Source organism: Tribolium madens, unplaced genomic scaffold (assembly GCF_015345945.1).
Source record: "Tribolium madens isolate multiple individuals breed KSU strain unplaced genomic scaffold, Tmad_KSU_1.1 Scaffold_97;HRSCAF=244;Tcas5.2_LG3a, whole genome shotgun sequence".
In the NCBI taxonomy this organism is placed as follows: Eukaryota; Metazoa; Arthropoda; class Insecta; order Coleoptera; family Tenebrionidae; genus Tribolium; species Tribolium madens.
The window spans coordinates 258,450-282,216 of record NW_025401069.1 but is presented as its reverse complement, the minus strand read 5'-3'; the positions used below and the strand labels follow the sequence as shown (position 1 = coordinate 282,216).

The 23,767-nt window shown below is 32.2% G+C and overlaps 1 protein-coding gene across 2 annotated transcripts in view; it reads left to right on the top strand.

Annotated features, from left to right (window-relative positions):
- The first annotated feature begins 6,164 nt into the window (after positions 1 to 6,164).
- The window catches only part of LOC123014894 (netrin-1-like), a 110,479-nt gene continuing 92,876 nt past the window's right edge, over positions 6,165 to 23,767 (top strand). For both annotated transcript variants that reach the window (XM_044414194.1, XM_044414193.1), the window contains exon 1: positions 6,165 to 7,517. In XM_044414194.1, the coding sequence (XP_044270129.1) occupies positions 6,317 to 7,517 (1,201 nt within the window). In that variant the 5' untranslated portion in view covers positions 6,165 to 6,316. The remainder of the gene's footprint in view (positions 7,518 to 23,767) is intronic.

Here is a 23,767-nt window from a genome sequence, read left to right as displayed (position 1 = left end):
TATTTTTAATCATTTGTCTCCAGAAAATAATAATTAATATAAATTAAGGTAATATAAAAAATGTGATCGTATTTTCAGAACGAAATTTTGTTTTGTTTTTGAGTTATGCTTTTTTTTTGTCACAATTGCAATTTATGTAAAAAAATTTTTTTCAAAAAATTAAATATAAAGTAGACAGTTGTAATCCTTAGAGTATAGCTTTTATGAGAAAAATGATTTTGTAGTGGGTTGCCATTTAAAAAAATATTTTTTTTGTACAACTCAAAAACAAAAGGAAATTTCGAAAAATTTTATTCTTGTTAAATCATCACATTTTTATAGTACTTTATCACTCATCAATTAGTTTTTTCAAACAATAAATAGTTTAAGCAAAAAACGTTTGGTTCCATACTTTTTATTCACCTGGTATTTATAACACAAGAACCAATGAACTGATTTTAAGTGATTTGAAAACTTAATCGTTTCTTGTCTCAACTAAAACAAACAAGTATACAAAAAATTATTGCAATATATTCATAAATACTGGGTGTTCTGTTTTTTGTTTAGTTCTCCGTAGTTACACATGTACAGAGTGCTGCATTTTGGATGTCCGAATAGGGAATCTCCGAAACTAAGAGGTTTAGCCAAAAAACGAGTAATATATTCTGGGGCTTATTTTTTGTGGAAATAATATTGGTTAAAACCGCATCCCGCTATCGTCTTTTGTTTTCGACTTATAGACAAAAATTGACATTTGAAAGAAATCTAAAAAAATTCATAACTTCGTTATTATAGAAGACACAGATTTGAAATAAAGACGTTATGCAGGCACTTTTTTACGTAGAATTTAACAATGTAGTTTGCTACAGGTTATTAGAATAGGAAACAAGGAATCTGTAACCTAAATTGTAATTGTGTTTAATGTTATTTGTGGTTTTTATTGGCAAAATTTTTGTACCTTTACTAAATATTTATAAAAAAAAACATGTACAAGATCATCAATAACACTAAATAAACATTAAAAAATAGGTCAAATGTTAAAAAATTAATGCCAAAATTTTTTAATAGTGTACTTTTTTAAACATTTTTTTCATGTTCCTGGTATACATGTAAAATTCTTAAAATTCGAATTTTAACTTTTTTTTTGTGTTGTTTTTCCGAGAATGAAATTGTATGAATTCCATATTGCACATATCAACATAAAGAGTTACAGTCATTGAATGATTCGCTCTAATGTTTTGTGGTAAACGAGATGGTTCTGCAATGTCTTGCGAACAGTCAACAAAAATGAACACAAGCAGTGCAAAAATCAATTATCATTAATTTTCTTAAAGATTAAATTTAGTTTATTTATTTGAAATGTTTGAAGACCATTTGCTACTCGATTTGTTATATACAGTGCGATCAAAAAGTCTTTCTATCAAGTAGGCGTCCTAGTTGAGGACGTATGTTGCATGACAGTTCGTATGTTATCTAGATTGTCAAAAAAATATTTTATAAAAATTAAAACATTGAGCTAATTAAATTGAATAAGATTTTGTTGGTGTTTATTCATAAAAATCGTTCACCACGGTTTCCTGTCATAATTTACATAAAAAAGATTTTGACATTTCTCATTTGTCATTGTGACATTTTATCTTCCATACACATAAGTTTTAAATTTCTACGCTTGCTTGACAGACAGTCTTTTTGATCGCACTGTATTTAAGAAACAAAGTTATGCGATAATTGTTGTGAGGTGTGTATATTGTATTATGCAAATGCCATGAACTCATTTTTTTTTAATTAATTTTTATAAATAATCGGCTCAATGATTCACAGAAACCGTTAAAATCTTGAACACACCACGCATGTAAATAATGTTATACATAACAGCCTTAGACGTTTATACATGTGCGATTGTTATGACATTTACTACATCCAAGGTATGTTAGTAGATATTATACCAGATAAATAAAAAGTATCGAACCAAACGTTTTTTCTTTAAACTATTTATTTTTTGAAAAAACTAATGAACAAATCGTCTTTCCCAACGAAAACTATAGTAACTCATAAAAATTGGTTTTTGAGTACGATGGCTTATGTAGAGCCCAAAATACAAAACAATGAGATTTTTTTTTAATAAACAATATTATTACCAAAATATGTATAGACTCTTAGCAATTATCAATAATATTAGACAGTTCCCTGATTTTTATTAACAATCAAAGTTTCAATGAAATTTTTCTCTAAATTGTAATTTTTGAGTTACTATAGTTTTCGTTGGGAGTGTGGAAATGATAAAGTATAATACTATTGTTTGGGCTTCTTTTTAGTTTTTAGTTTTAGTTTTTTTGCGTGCGGGTTGCAATAACACGTCGCATTTTGGCCGATAAAAGTTATTAATTAGGTATTTGTGCCGTGTCGTCAAAGTTCTAATTTTCCCTATTTTTTCTTCCTGTCTGTGACAATAAGCAGATGTTTTAACATTCGGTATTTTCTGATTTTAGTTACAAGATCTAATTTCGCGCTTTAAGAATTATAAAAATGAGACGATCTATTAAAAAAAATTTTTTTTAAATTTCGTTTTCGAGTTCTGGATTTTTTTAAATGGCAAACCTTTTTTACAAAGACCACATATTATTTAATTTTTATTTATAATATAATATTCATATAAATTACCATTTAGAAAAAAAACACGCATAACTCAAAAACAAAACAATGGTATATTAAGCATCAAGAACGGTAAGGATATTTTACCGAGCGAAGACAATTATTGTTTGGAGAAGGAGCGAAGCGACGATTGCCTGATGCTTATGACATATATTAGTCCGGTCAAATTAGTCATAAAAATAGTGGTCAAATAACGAAAATTCCGACAGAGCTAAATTTTGGTGGAGATCTTGGGTACACCATTAGAAATAAAGTGTCAAAAGTTCCCATCGATCCCATGTGTGCTAAAAAAGTTATTCGGGGTCAAAGGTCAACATTTGAGGTTTTTTTAAATTTCTCTCGAAAACGGTAAGTTTTATCACAAAAGTAGCCCAGACAAAAATTATAGATCTTAAAATTATAGTCCTTATATATATTTTTTCTAAGAATCACCATTCCTGAAATATCGCGATTCTAAAAGTTGAAGGAGTCACGTTCTACATTATATGTACATACAGAGTACGCCAGAACTCGCCAAATGGGGTAAGGTACCAGGAACATAGAAAAAATTAAAAAAAAATATATCTATAAAAATTTCAGAGTTTAAATTTTGCACTTTGACTCTTATTTATTTCTGTTGGAAAAATAATTTTCCAAGTTTTTTTGCTACAGGCTATTAGAAGCGGAAACAAAGAAGCTGTATCCTAAACTGTAACTAATTATAAACAACCTATACAAGGTCATCAGTATTATTAAATAGACATAACAAATGTCAAATATCAAAAAATAAATGTAAATAAATTTTTTGACAGATAGAATTTTTTAAACATTTTTTCAGTACTCTGGGGACTACCCAATTACTCCCTTTCAAGGAAATGCGCGATTTTTTGAACAGCCTGTATGTATTACCAAATAAATTCTTTTTAATTCTAATGGAATCGAGATATTTATAAGTTTAATGAAGAAAAATTTCAAGTAAGATAAAATGTTTAAAAAATTCTATCTGTCAAAAAATTTTGAGATTTATTTTTTGACATGTGACATTTTTTATGTCTATTTCATGATACTGATGATTTTGTATATGTTTTTTTACAATTATTTAGCAAAGGTACAAAAGTTTTGCCAGTAAAAGCCACAAGTCACATTAAACAGAGTTACAATTTAGGATACAGCTTCCTTGTTTCTTCTTCTAATAGCCTGTAGCAAAAAAAACTTGGAAAATTATTTATCCTACAGAAATAAATAGAGTCAAAGTGCAAAATTTAAACTCTCATAACTTCGAAATTTTTATAGATAGAATTTTTTTTTTAATTTTTTCCATGTTCCTGATACCTTACCCGATATCGCATTTTTCTTTGAGGCGCACTCTGTATGTGCATATCATGTAAAACGTGACTCCTTCAACTTTTAGAATCGCGATATCTGAGGAATGGTGATTCTTAGAAAAAAAAGTAGAAGGACCATTTTTGTAGATAATTTTAAGATCTATAATTTTTGTCAGAGCTACTTTTTTGATAAAACTTACCGTTTCCGAAAAAAATCTAAAAAACGTTAAATTTTGACCTTTGACCCCGAATAAGTTTTCTAGCATACATGGAATCGATGGGGACTTTTGTCACTTTATTCCTAAAGATGTACCCAAGATCTCCACCAAAATTTAGCTCTGTCGGAATTTTAGTTATATGAAATGTCTATTTTGACCGGACTATATTGCGCGATTGATTTTTGTTATTTTTTTAAATAAAATATCAAAAAACGTTCTAGAACGCCAAAATACTTTCTCGACGACTTTGAATGTTTACCGACGAGTTTGGGATAGCAACGACTGCAACGAGTAAATACAACCTACAGTCTTGGAAACAGACTTAGTAAACAATCAAATAGAGTCTAATCGCGCAAAAAGTATCATTCTCAATCACATATTTATAGCACTTTAATTTGTATTAATTTATTATTATGTGAAGGCAAATGTTTAAAAAAAGCGCTTGGTTCCATACTTTTTGTTGATTTTGTTCGCAAATTCTTTTATGTCAACGATAAAAAATACCTAGCACAAATAAGCAGTGTTTGATGTAAGTATATTACGAAGAAAATATTTTCGTGAGTTTTTGATGTTCAGATAGATCAATAAATCACATAATAACAAACTAAATTTAAAAACCAGTTTTTTTATAAATGAAATCTGACCTAAAGTCTGTTTTTTTTTTAAATGGAAATTACCAAGTCAAGATTTTGGTGAAAAAATTGGTAGCAGCTTGTTTTCATAGCCACAAATTTTGTTTGCTCTTTGTTTTTATCCCTAGAAATTTTGTTAAAAAATTATGGTTATGTGTACAAATTGAGATGTTGTCAAAATTTTGACTTTTATGAATCTTGTGGGCCTGTTTGCTCTTTGAAAGCGCTATAATTGAATACCTGAGGACAGACAACATTACCTAAGGTCTAAAGACGAAATTCAGTGCTAATAATTTTGATAGAAACACACCGCAAGTAAGTACAATGTTGTGGACAAAAATGAGGTTCTTGCTACAAAAACTTTGAAGAAAAAGCTTGTTTATACGGAAAAAAGTTATTTAGCAAAAGATACAAGTAGGTATTATGATGGTTGGCAATAAATTTTGTGTAATTGATTGAAATTAGCTCAAAGTTGATTCATTTTATAAATTCTTCTACAGCTTTAGTTTCAAAATTATTACTTTTTCAACTCATTCCTCAAAAAACGATGCACAAGACACTAATTTAATTGCATTCTTTCCGAGGTTCTTTCTCATTCATGTTCATTTTGTATTCTTGTCGATTTCTTGCTAAAAATTAAGAATATTTAGCAAACCTGCATTACAAATGTCATCTACATTTTAACGGGCCCTTTTTCTAACTTCCTGCTTGCGACCTATTCGTTTCCAAATTTCGAAAAACTGTTAAGTGTACCGAATTTGTTTCTTTTTTGGTGTTTTGTCTCTAAATTTTCTTAGACGATTTTTTGTGTTGACGTTTAATGACATTGTTTTCAAATTAATTCCAAAAACCGAAACTGCCAACTTCCTTTATTAAAATTACTATAAATGAATTTACTAGTGATGCCAATGTTAAGACTGTTTGGCATTTCCATTTAAAAAAAAAACAGACTTTATGTAAAATGAAAAATGAAAATTATAATATATCCTTAAGAGTAGGATTATCATATTATCTTTATTCCGCCGCAAGAAATTTTTGATCGATTTTTTATGAATGAAGAGGGAGTTTGTCTCGAATACTTTTATATTCAGAAGTAAGAATTCTTTTTATTACATTTAAGGGAGAAGAAAAGAGTGTTAAATAATTTTCCCTATAGGTAATTTGTAAATTGTTAAAAATAAGTACGTAATTGAGTTGGAACAATCATCAAGTTCTCAGTTGTGTGTATCGTTTACGCGGCGTTTGTGCTAACATTAAACATTGGGTCTTCTGGGTTTGGTAATCCTTGAGGGGTGAGGAGGCGGTGCTTACTACCCGATTCAGATACGAGGTCGGAGCAGAGCAGACAGCGGACCGCCAGTTATTCAACGGCAGTCGGAGAGAGGGAAGTGTTCCTCGAATTCGACACACCGCACGCGGACTAATAAATCAAAACTATCGGCAACGCTGTTTTCGAAATCAATGTGTGAAAAACGTGTGGCTAAAAACATGAAATCGTTTTAATGCCAAGTTGTGCGTATCCATTCATAACATGTGCAACGCAGTGAATATGTTATTGTTACTTGTAATCGTGCCCGTTGTGATTTGTGTTTCTGATAACTTTCTAAAGATGTTCGAGGGGCAAAAACCCCCAGTTGACCCTTGCTACGACGAAGACCGCCCCCGTCGTTGCATTCCAGACTTTGTAAATGCAGCGTTCGGTATCCCAGTAAAAGCGTCTTCTACCTGCGGTCTTCATTCACCTGTGCAATTTTGCGAAGTTTCCGAACCAGAGGGCAATTCCCAGTGCTACATATGCGACGACAAATCGTCTAAGAATCGATTTCCAGCATCTCACCTCACCGATCTCAACAATCCTAACAACGTGACTTGTTGGAGGTCTGACCCGTTGCTTCCAGTGACTTCCATTAATGCTGCACCAGATAACGTTACCTTAGTTCTCAGCTTAGGAAAGAAGTACGAGTTAACTTATGTAAGCCTGCAATTTTGCCCTAACACACCTAAGCCGGATTCAATCGCAATCTACAAAAGCATGGACTACGGAAAGACATGGCAAGCATTTCAGTTCTATTCGACTCAGTGTCGCAGAGTTTACGGCAGACCAAACAAAGCAACCATTACTAAAGTCAATGAACAGGAGGCACGATGTACTGATGCTCATCGGTATACGGGAGGTGATAATCAAGGTTTCGGACAGTCGTCCAGAATAGCATTCAGTACACTTGAGGGACGGCCGAGTGCTTTAGATTTCGACAATTCGCCGGTGCTTCAGGACTGGATAACCGCGACAGATATTAAAATCATTTTTAATCGTCTTTACATGCCTTTAGAGGATGCATCTTCAGAAAATTTTGATGTACTCGTTGACGAATTAAAAAATAAACAAACAGAAGACGACAATCAGACAAAAGAGCCAGTCGTCCAGTTAGTCAACGAAATGCAACCCTTAGAATCAGACGATCTAAAAACACCAATATCAGTGGAATTAACGTCAAATGGGGTGGCCGGTAGTTTTAATCAAATTACTCACCAATATGCTGTTGCCGATTTTGCCGTCGGAGGAAGATGCAAATGCAATGGACATGCAAGTCGCTGCATAACAGGTAGAGATGGACAATTAGCATGTGAGTGTAAACATAATACCGCTGGAAAGGATTGCGAAAGATGTAAACCATTCCATTTTGATAGACCTTGGGGCAGAGCCACTGCTCGGGACGCAAACGAATGCAAAGGTAAGAGATTAAATTTTATTTCAAGAATCGATACAATGCATGAGAAAAGTCCGCTGAATTATATTTGAAGGCAGCTTTTCTTAATATATTTTTATCTAAGAGCTTCTTTGAAACAGTGGATTCTTTACAAATGTCTATTTTCTAACAGCAAATAATTCAGTTTTTCGTCAATCTGTCATAGTAAAAATTAAGAATCTATCTGAAAATGCCAAGTTTTTGTAAAATGTCAATGAGTTCATCTGATATTTTTACTATTGTACCACTTTTGCTGTTATTCGAAGTGATGTTTATCGACACTGTCATCTATATCGCATTCCCATGTTGAGACAGACTATTTATATTTGATTGGCCAATAAGCCAAGCGGATTTACACGTGTAAAGTTTGGAGGGTCAAAGATTTAAAATATATTTTTTTAATGTAATACAAAAATGCTACGGTTACTTAACATTAATAAAATATGTAAGTAATAATTTCCACCTACAAAAAATGTGAGGTATTTTTAAGAAATTCCATTATAAAAATTGAAAGAAATATTCTCGGAGTAATATGTTTGTGACTTTACAAGTGTAACAGAAGAAAATTAGAAAATGATACAATGTTGCACTATATTAAATGAAGACCGAAATGTGTAAAAAGCTTATTACATTAAGCATTATATTCCTGTATTTTTTTAGATATTAATAACTGCGGCAAGAATTTCAAAATAAATGTTCGGCACATCAGTTGATACCTGTCATTATCCTTACTAATAGTAAGAATAATGACCGAATAATTATTACGAATAATTATTGTGAGTTTTTTTTTATTTTCGTGTTTTATTTCGGGTGGTTTATTGTTATTTTCCTTGCCGGGCTTACAGATTTTGTGGTAAGATGCATCAATTAAGAAAATAAATTAAATAATGTGTATTTTGTAATTATATTATAGGTATAAGAGTATACCTATTAATATGTGTGTGGGATTTCCAAAACTCGCGGCATTTTTTTTACTATCTTTATAAGTGACTTATACTGACTGCTTCACAACATATGCAAGAAATTTTTACAACATTATTTATATGGTTTCACTCGAAAAGTTGTTTTCTTAAATGTAAAAGCAGAAATTGTGATAAATCCTACACTAGCGCTCATAGTTAAAATACAAAACGAATTTTGCATCTTGTTTTTGTGAATTATTTTATAGAGTGTATTTTATAGCACAGATCACGTTTATAGTTAATTACATTATTTTTCGTTTGGTTTTCCTCTTGTGTCAAAATTATTTCACTATTACTCAAAACTGTTTACCACCTACGTCGCTTTGACATTAATGTATCAAATGAAATAGTTTTGAATTATAGTGAGATACATTTGACAAAAGAGGAAAACCAAAAGAAAAACATTGTATAGGCCGGACAGGTGTGACATGGGAGATACGTGGTCACATACAGAAAACGATTTTATATGTTTAAACAAATGCTTTAAGGACATACTTTTCAGAGAAAACTTTTAAAATAATAAAGAAAAACGACAACACAGTTCAAGAACACGTTTTTATCTTAGATGAGTGTTACTATGATCGAAGAACTTTAAAAAAAAATAAATTTTGTTAAATAACAATAATTAATCTATTGCGTTGTTCTTAGTGCTAAGCAAATGTTCCAATATTCACTAGCACACAAACTTATTTTCCCAGATGTATTAGTTTTTTTATTTCCAAGAAATTGTCAGATTTTGACAAATTCACAAAGTAATATTTGTTTTTTTTTTGGTAACGGGCAAGGTAATTTATATGTTGCCATATGTTGGATACATGAAGCTCGATTTTCTAATTTACTACAATATAAAAAAAATGTAAATGTTTACTTAGAACAATTTTATAAATTGTAAATTAAAAATAATTTTTGCTGCCCTTTTAAGGATTCATTATTTGTTGCCAAGTCTTTTCATGGACTTCAAGCAGGTGTTACACTTTTAAGAATGCCTAATAACTAAAAATTTGGTTATTTTTATTTCTATTTAGTGATGTAATTCTTATATAGGTATGTCGTGCCACAGTCTTCGCCACTGCTGTCACTTTTCACGATATTTTTTCTGTATGAAAGAGTGGAACTTTTTGGCTCAAAATTTGTCAGTAGGGTTAATTTGTAACACATAGTCTTCTTTTATACAGAAAACAAATGTTTCTGACCTATTTCACCTCAAAAAACGAAGTTGCTACGTGCCAGGGTGGCGGTTGCTATGGCACAGGTAATACCTTTAAGCTTGTCCGACCTTTTTGACACACCCGATATAGTTATGGGCCGATAAGAAGCAATAATGACAGACGTGATTGAATGTTATAAAATCAAGGCGACAGCCGAGTTATTATAATGACAGAGGTCCATGGGCGCCCGGAGAAATTATTGATTGCATCTTACAGGCGCGGGCCTCGTAAAATTATGTGAAACACCCTGTATATTGTCCTAATTGAATGTTTTGTAAATCATTATTTCATTTTAACGTTTCTGTGAAATATAAATGTTTTGATTATCTCAATACTGCATTTTTTGACATATTGATATTTCGCACAAACACCGACGATATAGTTCATTTCATTTGGCTTTTTATACAACTCTCAGGAGGGCACATGTCACAACCCACCACTCAACTCGCTAATCCAAAAGAACCTCCGCTTCTCGTATTTCACCTTTTTATTGAGCTTCGATAGGGGCTGACTTTACTAAATTATGACCCGTTATTCTGATTAAGTACTTATGCAAAGCCTATTTTTAGAAACTCAACACATAATATTAGGAAGTTGATCCCTTTTGTGACAATAACTTTAGTTGTTTTTATATTGTTTTTTGTTGACTTTTTTAAGAAAGCGATTTCTCATTGAAAATTGTAATTGCAAAAATTTTGTTGTGAAACACCCGGTATGGATTTTATCTTGTGTTCTTGTTTCTTCCTGCTTAACAAATAAAATATGTAGTATAGGTATTGTTCAGGTTGTTCCGTTTAAGAATTATTATTATGACTTATGATTTTTAACATTATTCTTTTGAAGACTTTTATACATCTATGATAGGTGAGGTTCTACTCAATGAAAATATTTTTAAGGTGGCAGCACTTTCGGTTGTACTGGAAATTGGTATGCACTTCGTTATTTTTAGAATGTTATGTTTTTTTTTGCCTTTTTGGATTGCACAAGCTATTTTGAAAGAGTTTTTATCAGCTTTTCCAATATCAAAAGATTAGCCGTTTGTGAAATTGTTTTCGTTCTTGTTTGCCAATTTTTGCATTTAAACTTCAACTTTTCGCTCCAAATATCTATTTCTGTCATTTTTTAATACATGAGTGTTCATTTAAAAAAACTCGCAGTAGGCGAACGTGTGGCGTCGTATGTATCTACCACTAATAAGTTTTAATTATGTCATCTTGACAGATGAATGAATTAATCAAAGACATGCAAAATATTTGTCAAAGCACTTTTAAGCTTTTTTTAAATGAACACATGTGATTTTGAAATCGTTTTTAGATATTTGAAAGAGAAAGATGGGTATTCAGCTTAAGTGTATTTATAATTGAAAAAATGTTTTTGAACTCACTGCCGTCAAAGTGATATTTCGCAAACGCAACAATTAACCGCGAACGTAAATTTTGCGCACTGATGTAAACTTCGCACACTAGTGCTTCAAAATCACCCAAAAAGCACTGGCCTTTATATTAATTATTATTATTATTATTATTGACTTGATAATAGTAAAATCTGCTTTACAAAAAGCCACTTTTCCAATGTGGATGTTGAAAATATTGAAAGAATAAAATTATATCGCTATTACAAATAATTTGATTGATATTTTGCAAGCTCATAAGCGCTAGAGCGAGCGCCATCTATTATTCACTATTGGTAACAGTCAATTTTATTAATAAGAAAAAATGTTATTGTTCGCTTCAAAAAATAATGTACGAGCCTCAATGCGCAAATGAAACATCAAATCATCAAATATATGTCAGTTTAAAAAACGTCAATTTAAGCCACGCTTTATTGTCATTATGATTGACTTTTGAAACTAAAATTTGAAAGTTTTAGTTGAAATTTATTTTTTGCGTCTATTTTCCGAAACAATAATGCTAGCAATACGTACTCACCGGCATAAAATTCCATCCATACTTTATTTTCTCGATTTTTTTTTTTTTTGGTCAGAGAACTTTTAAACAGAAATAAGATATATTTCCAACTATTGTTAAAACCAACAAACGCAAAAATGAGCACGCGATAAAATTTTGAGAATTTTTTAAAACTTTTTTTCACTCTTCTTTTATCATGATACCTATTTTAATGCCTTTTGTCATTATTCTTGTCAATATTTGAAGAGCATAGAAGTAATTTAGCCTTCTAAAAGTAAATATGGTGTTAAATCCAACGGAAGCGGCTAGAGCAATTGCTTTAGTTTAAGATGGTAGATCGCAATATTATGCAGCTCGTGTTCTTGGAGTTTCGAGCTGTAAGGTGCAGAGAGCTGCAGAACGGTTTCGCGAAACTGGGGGCTACACTAGGAGAGTCGAATCAGGAAGAAAGCGATGTACTCGAGATGATCATTTTCTCAGACTGCAAGTATTGAGAAATAGGGACACATCAGCTGTTCATGCTCGTAACTTGTTAGAAGAGCTAAAACGTGTGACAATAAGCAAAAGAACAGTAAGAAGAAGACTCAAGGAAGAAGGATTAGTTGCAAGGAGACCAGTAAATGGCCCCAAATTGGCCAGAGAGCATCGAGTCGAGCGACTACATTTTGCTCATGAACATGAGAATTGGGGTGTTGCTGATTGGAGCCGAGTTCTTTGCTCTAATGAGCCGAGGTTTTGTCTTCCCTGTTATGGTCTGGGCTGGCAATAGTTTGGAAGCTCGTACCGAGTTAGTCATTGTAGGTAGAGGAACAATGACTGCTGATAGGTACATCAGAGACATTCTGGAACCCTATGTTGTGCCTTATGCACCATTTATTGGTAAAAATTTCATTTTTATGCACGATAATGCACGTGCTTACACTGCTCGCATCGTGAACACATACCTAGATGAGGTTGAAATCGAACGTATGAGAGCCAACACATTTGGGACATGGTGGGAAGAAAGGTTCGACGCAGAGTTCCTGCTTCTGTAAATTTGAGAGAGCTAAGTGTAGCAGTAACCCAAATTTGGGAAGAAATTGACCAAAGAGCGATTGAAAATCTTATTATTGAAAAAATAAAAAAAACTGTTATTTAATTTAAGCTGGTTTTTATTTATACTTGATTTTAAATGTGTAATTTGAAGTTCCTAGAAAATTGCTGTCTTGTAGAACAAGAATTAGTTGAGAAAAATTAAATAAAAGTTATGGATCGAATTTTGTGCCGGTGAGTGTATATCAGTCGAATGACAAATCGTCCAAAATTGGTGTCCGCAATTGTACTAGCCATCGTATGGTTAACCATCGTATGGTTGCTATGAAAAGTCGTACGGGCTATGGCGTCTATTACATTTTACATGAACTAAAATCTTTCCTCTGAAATTTAGTTGAAATACAAGCTAAAATACAATACTAAAATTTTGTTACATTGGCACAAGTTTGAGACAAATATTATACAGAATGTTTTCGGATTGACAAGAGGATTTTTTTTATCTTTGATTTTACGCTAAAATTGCAAAGGAAAAAATTTTTTTCCTTCACCTGAAACGAGCAAATCTGTAATTAAAATTTTATTACTCTGATTCAGTGAAAAGAAAAGTTAATTTTTCTCTTGATTTTTAAGTCCTACGACATTGGCGGTTTTATTTATTTGACAACGATACATACACTGTGTCAATTTTAAAACTTGAAATCGGCAATTTCTCTCAACTGAAAAAGTTATTAATAATCACTCAAAACCGTTTTGGTGGTTCCTAGGGGGAATTAAAATGACAGGATAAGTGACACACTTCCACCCACCCTCGAATATAATGAATAAAATGAAAATTTAACGTCTTCGTTTTTGAATAATCGTAAAAAAATGCTTCACAAAATAGGCTGTTGTATTACATTTTTGAAAAGCGTTTGTTATGGGCTTTCCAACGATGTATCGCAAGTAGAGTCGTGCCATTTAAAATTTTCTACTTAAGGTGGCTGTGGTTGAAGGGTGGGTGGAGGAGCGTCACTTACCATGCCATTTTGATTCCCCCTAAAAACCACCGAAACGGTTTTGAGTGATTCTCAATAACTTTTTTAGTTCTAGAGATATTGCCGATTGCAAGTTTTAAAATTGACAACCTGTATGTCACTTTGACAATTAATTTATTAATTGAATTATGATAATTCTTGTTAAAAATAACTTTGTTTCTCATCTTAAAGCTGTTTCTTTGAGTTGCCATTAAAATAATGTTTTTCACAAACATTTTTGTTATTTAGCGTGCGTAAACTCATTTGTCAAAGTAACATCATTGTCAAAAAAATAAAATCGCCAATGTGATGGGATATAAAAAGCAGTCCAAAATCAAGAGAAAAATGAATTTTTCTTTCTACTTAGAAATAAAAGTTAGAATAATGAAGTTTTAATTATAGATTTGCTCGTTTCATGTAAAGCAAAAAATGTTTTTCCTTTGCAGTTTTGGCGTAAAATTAAAGATAATTTTTTTTTCCTCTTGTATGATTATGTGAGGAGCAGACTTTCAAAAAGCAGTTTGTCCAAATTTGCATTTTTGCAGGAGAGAGCAAAAACTGTCCTTCTTTTAAGAAATAATTTTAATGTTTTATACCAGTGCCAATAAATGTGAAAAAATATGTACAAATTGTACACTAATTTTGCGGCTGGAGTACTTAGACATTTTACAAAAAACACAAATATGTCTTGGACATAATGCTGTTTGATTGTCAAAGGGGGACTGAATGCTATTTAAAGGTCAAAAAACTTTATTTTGGTATTTATACATACATACAGGGTGTTTGAGGATTGCGAGCAAATATTTTAACCACTAATAGGACTCGTCAAAAGAAACAATTTTCGTTATTCCAACTTTTGTCGAAAGCACGTCATTTCTGAGTTAAAATTAAAAATAAATTGAGGCTGAAAACCCGTCCCCGTCTATGTCTTAATACGATGTTTACAATCATTCATAAGAAAAAACTTTGGAACGTAAACAGCGTAAAGACAAAAAAATTGTCGCTACATTAGGGTAGATCAGTGTCAGTGTTAGTAGGTCAATACTTGCTAATATAAAAAATTGCTCGAAATGTGGTCATTCGTTGACAATGCACATTTCTTGTACTCTTCGGGCTAGGTAAGCTTGCGTTCGCACACACAGCCCTTCGAAGGTATAAATTTATGCTGCGTACCCTAATTCACTAATTGTTTCATGTGAATCCTCCAAAAAACACACGTATTTAAATCTGGTGACCGCGGTGGCCGTTGGCGACCAATCCATCTCTACGGAAAATGATTGTTCAATCCATTGGTGGCGACTTTGGCATAATCTGATGGAGCTCCACTTGTAAATACCGCATGTGTCGCCAGGGGCACGTCCTCCACCAGATCGGACAAAACATTTTCCAAAAAATCCTGATAAACGGCACTAGTTAAACGTTGAGGTAATATGTGGGGTCCAATTTGGTGATCTTCAATGATCTCTGCCCAAACATTTAGTGAAAATCGGTCTTGGAAGTGATGTCCGTACACTAGTTAATTTGGCGTTACAGTAGTTGGCCATAATGACTTGATTGACAATTTGATTTCAAATTGATGTGCACAATTCACCCAAAAGCGTATTAACGACTAACTAAACTGACACGTGTAAACAAGTGATAATTTTTTTGGACAAAATGTTTTCTTTTTTCTGTATAAAAACTTTCACGGTCAACATTCAATGCAATTTATTTTCATTGATTTTTTTACTTCCAACTAACAAGGACGAAACACTGAACGGCTCGTGAAAATCATAGGGGGGAAATTGCAAAAATAAAATTTGGATACGAAATTTGTTTGGTCTTCAATTCAACTTTTCATAACAAATTCTCTTAGTGGTTAAAATATTTGCTCGCAATCCACAAACACCCTGTATATCTATTAATAAACAAATTTGTACATGTTACACCTCTTCCTCATCTGCATATGCGCATTCTTCATCGTCTTCTTCATCGGTTTTACAAATAGTTGGTGGTGTGACTTCTTTTGAGTAAAAATTCTTTTGGCAGCGCTTATTTCTGTTATTTTTTTTAAGTGTTGTAGTCCGTCAACTGTCAAACAAACTGATTTAGTCTAAAATTGACGAACAAAACGCGTTTTGTTTGAATCAACACATGGGACTAGTTGCAGTTTGAATGCCCAGTCAACTTTCAATATTTTTTTAACATAAGACAAAATGCGATTTGAACATCCTGGAAAGGTTCATTGGAAAGACAATTGCATATAGCCTGCAATTCATAAAAAATGGATAAACTGCATTTTGAAAGTCTGCTTCTCAATTAATAAAAGCTGGGAAGGAAGGATACAACAAAACAAGATACGCCAAGGAGAATTGATATTATGAGGTGTGCCAAAAATTTCCCCAGATTAAAGCGCCAATGGGAATTAGTTGAACTCAAAAAATGCCCAGGCAAGAAAAGGATTATTTCTATCGTGACGGCGATGTGACGCGCATTTTGTCCCAACACATGGGACTAAATGCAATTTGAATGTCCAGCCAGCTTTCAATATTTTTTTTAACACAGGACAAAGTGCGATTTTTAACCTTCTGGAAAGGTTCATTGGAAAGATAATTGCATATAGCCTGCAACGCCACTTTTATCTCACTTTAAAAAAATATGGACAAACTGTATTTTGAAAGTCTGCTCTTCATTTGATCTAGTGTATTTTGCAAAAATTTAATTGATTCAAGTACCAAAGTCGTTTAAGAAAGACAGTTTTAGTTGTTTTCTTTTGGCCATAGAAAAGTATTCCTCTTTAATACGATTACAATTTCAGAATTTCATCTCATAATCTGCCCAAAATGAATATGTTAGTGCACTGATTACAAACAAAAATTCTAATTGAAATAAAACCATTGATCTTTTTAGGTTCAAGTTAACATAAATCAGAAGACAGAGGAAATGACTGCAAAGTATTTATAATAAATATTCAGAGCAGATTAACGATTTAAGGCTTTTGATTTAAAATATTTAATAAAATAGTTTACCTCAGATTTCAAACATAGCTTACAATAAATCCAAATGAATTTCGTAGGCTTTAATTAAAAGATAATTCTCAACAATGTAAACTATTTAATTAATTATTGGTTCTGTTCAGTAGGTATTTAATGATTTAATTTTTTTGTGAGAATTTCACTCAGTTAATAAATTAACTAATGTCTTAATAGGTTTTAAAAGCCAATCTTATATTGTAATTATTATATTGTACTTTTTTTGTCCTACACTTTGGTATAAGATACATCGTTTCACTTAACAACAGACAAAAACATTAAAAAGGTACACGATATCGTACTGCAACACCGACGAGTACGCATCAGAAACATTGTAGAAGATACTGGGTGTGGTGCACCACATACTGAATAAAGAATTAGATATGAAAAAGATGAGTGCAAGATGGGTGCCTCGAATGTGATCAAAAACGAAATCGGGTGTTAAACTTGTGAGCGGCTTTTGGAAAAGTACCAATCAAACAAAGAGAACTTTTTTAGTCGGTATGTGACCCTAGACGAGTCATGGGTGCACCACTATGATCTCAAAACAAAACTGTAAAGTAAAGAGTGGAAACATAAACTGATGCAAGCTGTAGAGAGGTGATTCTTGCAGAGTTTGACTGTAAGGGGGTCAGGGGTGCAGCATAGGGATCCACTCTCGTACATTGCTACACTTATTTAAAGCATGCCACATCGTTTAAAGGATATATAACGATAAGAGCTCGTGGCGGTAACACCTATTATTAGTCTTAAGTTAGTAATTTTATTTTAGATTTTATTTGCATATTCATTTATTAAATATTCCATTGTTTTTGTTAATTCACTTTTATTTCTTTGTATCTTCTCATTGCTAAGATGGTGTTCGTTCGTTAAACACAATTTAAAAGAATTTATGATTTTTCATGCACCATAGCAACGATTTTGGAGGTGTCCGGAATTTTTTAAGCGGCAGTGTAAATCATTCAGAGAATTCTTAATAAATTTTTAAATAACACAATATTGATGTAACATGAAAACGCAATGAAACACTTCTGTAGTACCTACAACAGGTTCACTCACATAACAGTCGATCAGTTCACAGAATAATAGTAGTCTGTGCTAGGGTCGGGTTGGTATACTGCTTTTTTGAAGCTAACCGTTATACCTGGGATCTTCTGTGACACCATATTTTCCAAAATATCTAAAAAATGCTTGTATATTTCTATGTTTACAAAGAGAGATTTTGTAGAAAAACGCATTGTACAATTGAAATGTATTTATTTATAAAAAGAGAAATAAAATATGATGTTTTGACATTCTTAAATTAGGAAAGCAAAAATTAAAGAAATACGCTGTTTATTTGATTCCGTGAAACAAGAAATACAACATTTTATTAAATTGTAAAGAAATTGAGAGTCATATTTTTTTACATGCATGAATGAGTTCGTCGTCATTGCAGGAACTAAATCGTATTTGCTGGGATGAGTATTGCTTCCATACGAGTTTTGAACACTTTGAAACTTTTTTGAATACATTTGAAAAAACTTGAAAAATTATTTTTCCAACAGAAATAAATAGAGTCAAATTGCAAAATTTAAACTCTCATAACTTCGAAATTTTTATAGATAAATTTTTTTTAACTTTTTTTCCACGTTCCTGGTATCTTACTTTATATCGCATTTTTTGTCTGGGACGCGAGTTCTGGCGCAACCTTTATACGCAAATATAATTTTATTTATTTAAAAAAATAAAGATTTACATTTGGGTTAGATAGTTATTTGTAGTCCTTACAAATTTACAAGAGCATTAATATATTACAATAACTCTTTCAATACTTCGAATAAAAAACACTAGGATTAATTTTTTCTCTATTATTTTTCTGTTTTGGGAAAGCCTATGATCTTGAAACAAATTAAAAAATTAAGTAAATTAAGTAAAAATAAAAAAGTGTGTGTTGACGATTATAGTGAATGTTGTCAATTTTTAGTCTTCAAAAAATGGTAAGTACTGTAAAATTTATTTAATAAATAAATTTAAATCTAGGCTTATCGGAAATATTGTTTATTTTATAAATTTGTAGGCATATTTTGAAGAAGAATTGAACGCAATTGAAGAAATGGAGCGCATGCTGATTGATTCTCCAAGAGATGAAGAAAAAAATGTAAAGCTTAAATAGAAATGTAGTAAATACTGAAATAATAATATAATTTAGAATATCTGGCAGTAGAAAGAAAATAAAGAAACTGGAGGAAGAGATGAAGGGTCCTCCTCTGAAAGAGGAGAATTTTACCATAGCCGGGAAGGGTCCTTTCGTGGTCGTGGAGAATCCTACCATAACCGCGGAGAGTCCTACCATGACCGTGGAAGATCCAACGGTGGTCATGGAGGGGCCAACCGCGGTCATGGAGGGTACAACCGCGCTCGTGAAGGGTTTTACTGCGGTCGTGGAGGATTCATCCGCGATCATGGAGGGTCCAACCGCGGTCGTGGGTGATCTTTCCGCGGTCGTGGAGGATCCTTCCACGGTCGTGGGGAAAGGTAAAATGCGAGGTAAAATGCAAGTTTAGTATTATTGTAAAAACCCTTTATTCTTTATACGAGGGTAAGTCAGTAAGTCCTTACTAAATCTACGATGCGCCGCTCGTCGCCTAGCAACCAATTTATTTATGTTAAGTGACATCTATCAATAGACTGCTGTCTGTCAAAGTTTCTGGTATATCCGTCGACTGGTTTTGTTTTTACAATCGATTGAAGCAACCAACATTTGTTTTTTTTGAAAAATGAAAAAAAAAACGAATTTCGTGCTGCGATTGAACATTTCTATTTGAAAAACAAAACACCAAAAGAAATCAAAGCCGAGTCGGATGGAGTTCATGGTGAATATGCTCCATCGTTTAAAACTGTGTACAATTGGATAAATGTGTTTAAACGTGGTCGTACATCACAAATGATGAACATCGTTCGGGACGTCCAATCGAGGTGACTACGCCAGAAATGATTGATAAAATCTATGATATGGTCTTGAGTGATCGACGAGTCAAAGTAGTGCGCGAACTTGTTGAGGCCACAGGTATATCACATGACTCAGTAGTTTCAATTTTGCACGAAAAATTGAGGATGAAACAAATTTCGGCAAGTTTGCTTACAGCGGGGAATAAACACAACCGTGTGGTCGATTCAATGCTGGATTGGAGCTTTTTCGTCATAATCCTGACGAGTTTCTGTCGATACATAACCATTGATGAAACAGACAAAAGAACAGTCAAAACAGTGGCTTTCAGCAGGCGAACCCGCTCCGAAAATACAGTGCAAATACAGTGAAATCTGCCGGAAAGGTGATGGTCATGGTGTTTTGGGATGCACGCGGAATCATCCACATTGACTATTTGAAAAAAGGAAGAACAATAACTGGAGAGTACTATGCGTCGTTATTGGAAAAGTTAAAAGAAGAAATTAAGAAAAAACGTCCACATATGGTTAGAAAAAAGTGCTCCTCCATCAAGACAATGCACGGGTTCACACCTGTGTAGTTTCGATGTGTATTATTGAGTTAGGGGAGACTACGTTGAAAAATAAAAATAAGTTAACCCAAAATAATGTGTTGTTCTATTGTTTTGTAAAGACTTACTGATTTACCCTCGTAGAAGATGATAATTTTATTTTCACAATTTACCGACCCAGTGCAATCTTCAAAATTTTATTGGAAATGTGTATATCATACAGAACAATAATTTTTTAAGTAAATGATCGGTTATTTAAATTTTATATTTACCTTTTTCATTCATCATGTTAGATACAACATATTCTTTTTAATGGAGGGATTTTATAATAAATGTAATATAAAAGTAGAAAATGAAGAACTAGGTACAGTTGCATTCACTTGCTGTCTTGTTAATTCCGTTCTATTTTTTTGTTTGTCACATTCTTACATAGATTTTTAAAATAAAGCCGACTAATAATCTTCAATTGACGGATATTTCATAATGCAAAGTTTTCTTATAATTATCATAAATCATAAATTCAAAGATGCAATTATCTCGCTGTTGACACAGACCACAATACATGTATGGCCTTAAACAAATAATGGTTTGTTAACAGCAAGCCGCTGTTAAATATATACCTTTTTACTTTCTTTTTATATGGTATATCTTTGAAGTAAGTATCTTACATAATGAATATTACAATTAGCAAAATCCTGACTGTGCTATTTAACATCAGAAAATATGTTTTTAAAATGATTTTTTATGTATGCATAATTTCAATGTAAAAATGTTTAATTTAAAATGAAATAATTGTATATCTACTGATTTTATCATAATTTTAGTAAACTATATTACGTTAGGAGCGGACATGTATTAAAATTCGATTATAGTCTTATTAGTTATTAACTACTTTATACAAGTAGTAAATGTTAAATGTTCTTAATCTTTTTATACGTTAATACATGTCCAAAGAATGGGTTATGGCTTTTGAGCTGTACCCCAGAACTCAAGATATTCAGCAATTATGTCTTATATTTCTGAATTCTTAAATAGTTTAAATGCCGTTGTGGCCCAGTTTTCGTCATACGCTTTTGTTGTAAATTACAGTTTCAGAACTTTTCTGCTTAATGGCTTTGGATATAAATTTGTAGAATACGTGGTAGATCTATCTGTACGCATTTTTTCATAAGAAGAAAATGATGGTTTTGTTAATTTTGTTAATATTATTTGTACAATTAATACCTTGTGATCAGTATAAGTAAAATTTGCTTTTAGTGCTTCTTTCAATAATGAAAATGTAATTTTCAATGCAATTCCGTTTGGAGGCAAATATGTTATTATGTTTAAAATAATGTTACTGGTTATCTTTATCAAAGATATAAATGATCGTTTAAGATATTTTATCTTGCAAGTAAATAACCAAGTAGTGATGTATAAGCCTGAGAACCGTAAAAAGAACACAGACAGGAACAATTTATTTTTTTCTTTCAATGTTTTTACAATATTTCATTATCCCAAAACCTATATCATTTTCATCGTCTTGTATACTGTTAATGTTTTCTTTTATGGAATTAGGTAATCAATCGTATTAGCATGGGACTTATACCTGAAAATGTGGGTGGCAGACTAATATGACTTGTGATGTATTGCTAGATATGTTTGCTGATGGTGCAGTATGTATTATACCAGATCGAAGAATTTGTCTAATAGCATAAAAAGCAGTTTTAGCATCTGTTGCATCATGAGATCCTCCTCTCATGCGTACGTTACTAAACATTGATTTAACAGCATCAGAACTTAAAGATCTTGTTGGTACAAAATAAAAGTTACTCTCATTTAGTAAATATTTCACACACTCCATTATCCGAAACAGATATCAACTACCGCCCCATTATCCGAAATTGCATTTCTTTCTTTCCTAGAAGTAATTAAACTTGTTTTCATCACGTAGCATAAACGTAAACTGTCGCCAGTTTTCACTTGATTCTATTAGTGTTTGGAACTTTTTACCCTGTACAAAATGAATAAGGTGGTTAAGCGCAAAAGAAAAGTCATTACAATTGCTGAGAAGTTTGAAGCGATTAAACGTTTTATAAAGGAGAATTGTTAAAGCAAGTATCGTGCGATCAAAAAAAATTAATTAGAGTAGGCGGTGATTAAAGTCTTTCAAATGGCAATCCTGATTTTTGACATCAAATGTGAGCGGAAACTTTGACAAGATTGCGTTTTATTCATTTTGAGTGAAATAATGTGCATTTTAGAGCAGAAAATTTTTGTTGTTCCAAGTTATTACAAAAATGTTGTACCAGACGAAAACGGTGTATGGTCATTTTCACTTTCAGTTTGTGTGGAAAATTTCCAGCCCAGATTCCCAGCCAATGTGTTGCTAACTGTAGAATTTAATTGACGCCTACTCTAATTTTTTTTTTGATCGCACGGTACTTTGAAAGTATGTGCTTTTACAATGGAATTAGAACTTTCAATTATCCCAAGTGGCTTGGATCCATATTATTTCGGATAACCGGGCCTCTACTGTACTTTGAGCGGTAAATATAAGTGCAGTTTCTTTAGATATTCCTTTCATTTTTACTTTCCTTATTTTAAATTGAGAACATTTCTGAAATTCATTAATATATGTTGGTAATGTTTCAGTAAGCCACGTTAATCTTTCGTCATTAACTTGTGTTAATGAACTTGTGTTAATGACGAAAGATTAATGTGTTAATGAAGCACATCTCAGTTCAAATTGTTTAAAACATTGTGTTACACCTACGTCAAAACTGATAAATTGTATTCTATTGTAGCATGAGCGTCTGTCTGTAAAGTCGGTTAATGAGTTGTTAAATTTGGCTAGATACTTTAGACCTATTGTTACTGGATGGCTGAAGCTGAATTGCTCTAAGTACATTTATTTTTTCAAAAGTGTTGAGATATAAATGTTTTCGTGTTAAAAATGGATCAGACTTCACTATACCAGATTTTTGTAAATTGTACAACTTTCTAAAGTATTTTGCAGGAATAATTCCAGTAGGTGAAACCATATCATGGTCCAATAACAGATTTCTAGCATTTTTTACAACATGACAGTAATTAAAGCGAAGAAATAGTTGAATAAGGTATTACTGGATGAGGGACTTTGGTTTTCAGCTCTGATTGTCCTAACATTTTAAAAAGTGCAGTGTCACTTACCAATTTCAAGATTTTGAAGCCACATTCATGTACTGTTTTATTACATTTATGGTCATAATAAAAACCTGTTCAGTCGAAAGTGTTCTATGAAAAAAGTGTCCAACTGGAATGGTGTATTTGATAGACAATCCATGAATAACGAAGCACAACAGGCTAAAATGGGCTTTTTTCCGATTATTTAGTTCTCAGTATTTGCAATGCCGTAAAATGTATCTTTTGTTCGACTATACTCAATTTTTTCTTTAATGGCCATATCATCTACAATGAGAGAACCCATTTTCTCAACGTCTTTTAAATTATTGCCTTCAGCAGTTATTCTGTTTTTAAATAAATTAGTCAAGCCGAGATCAGCTTGAGAATCTCATATATCTGTCTAAAGTTGTTTTGGATGGAGCTCTTAAAAACTGACTTCTTCTCACAAAGTAATAACCTTTTGGAGAAATGTACTTTTA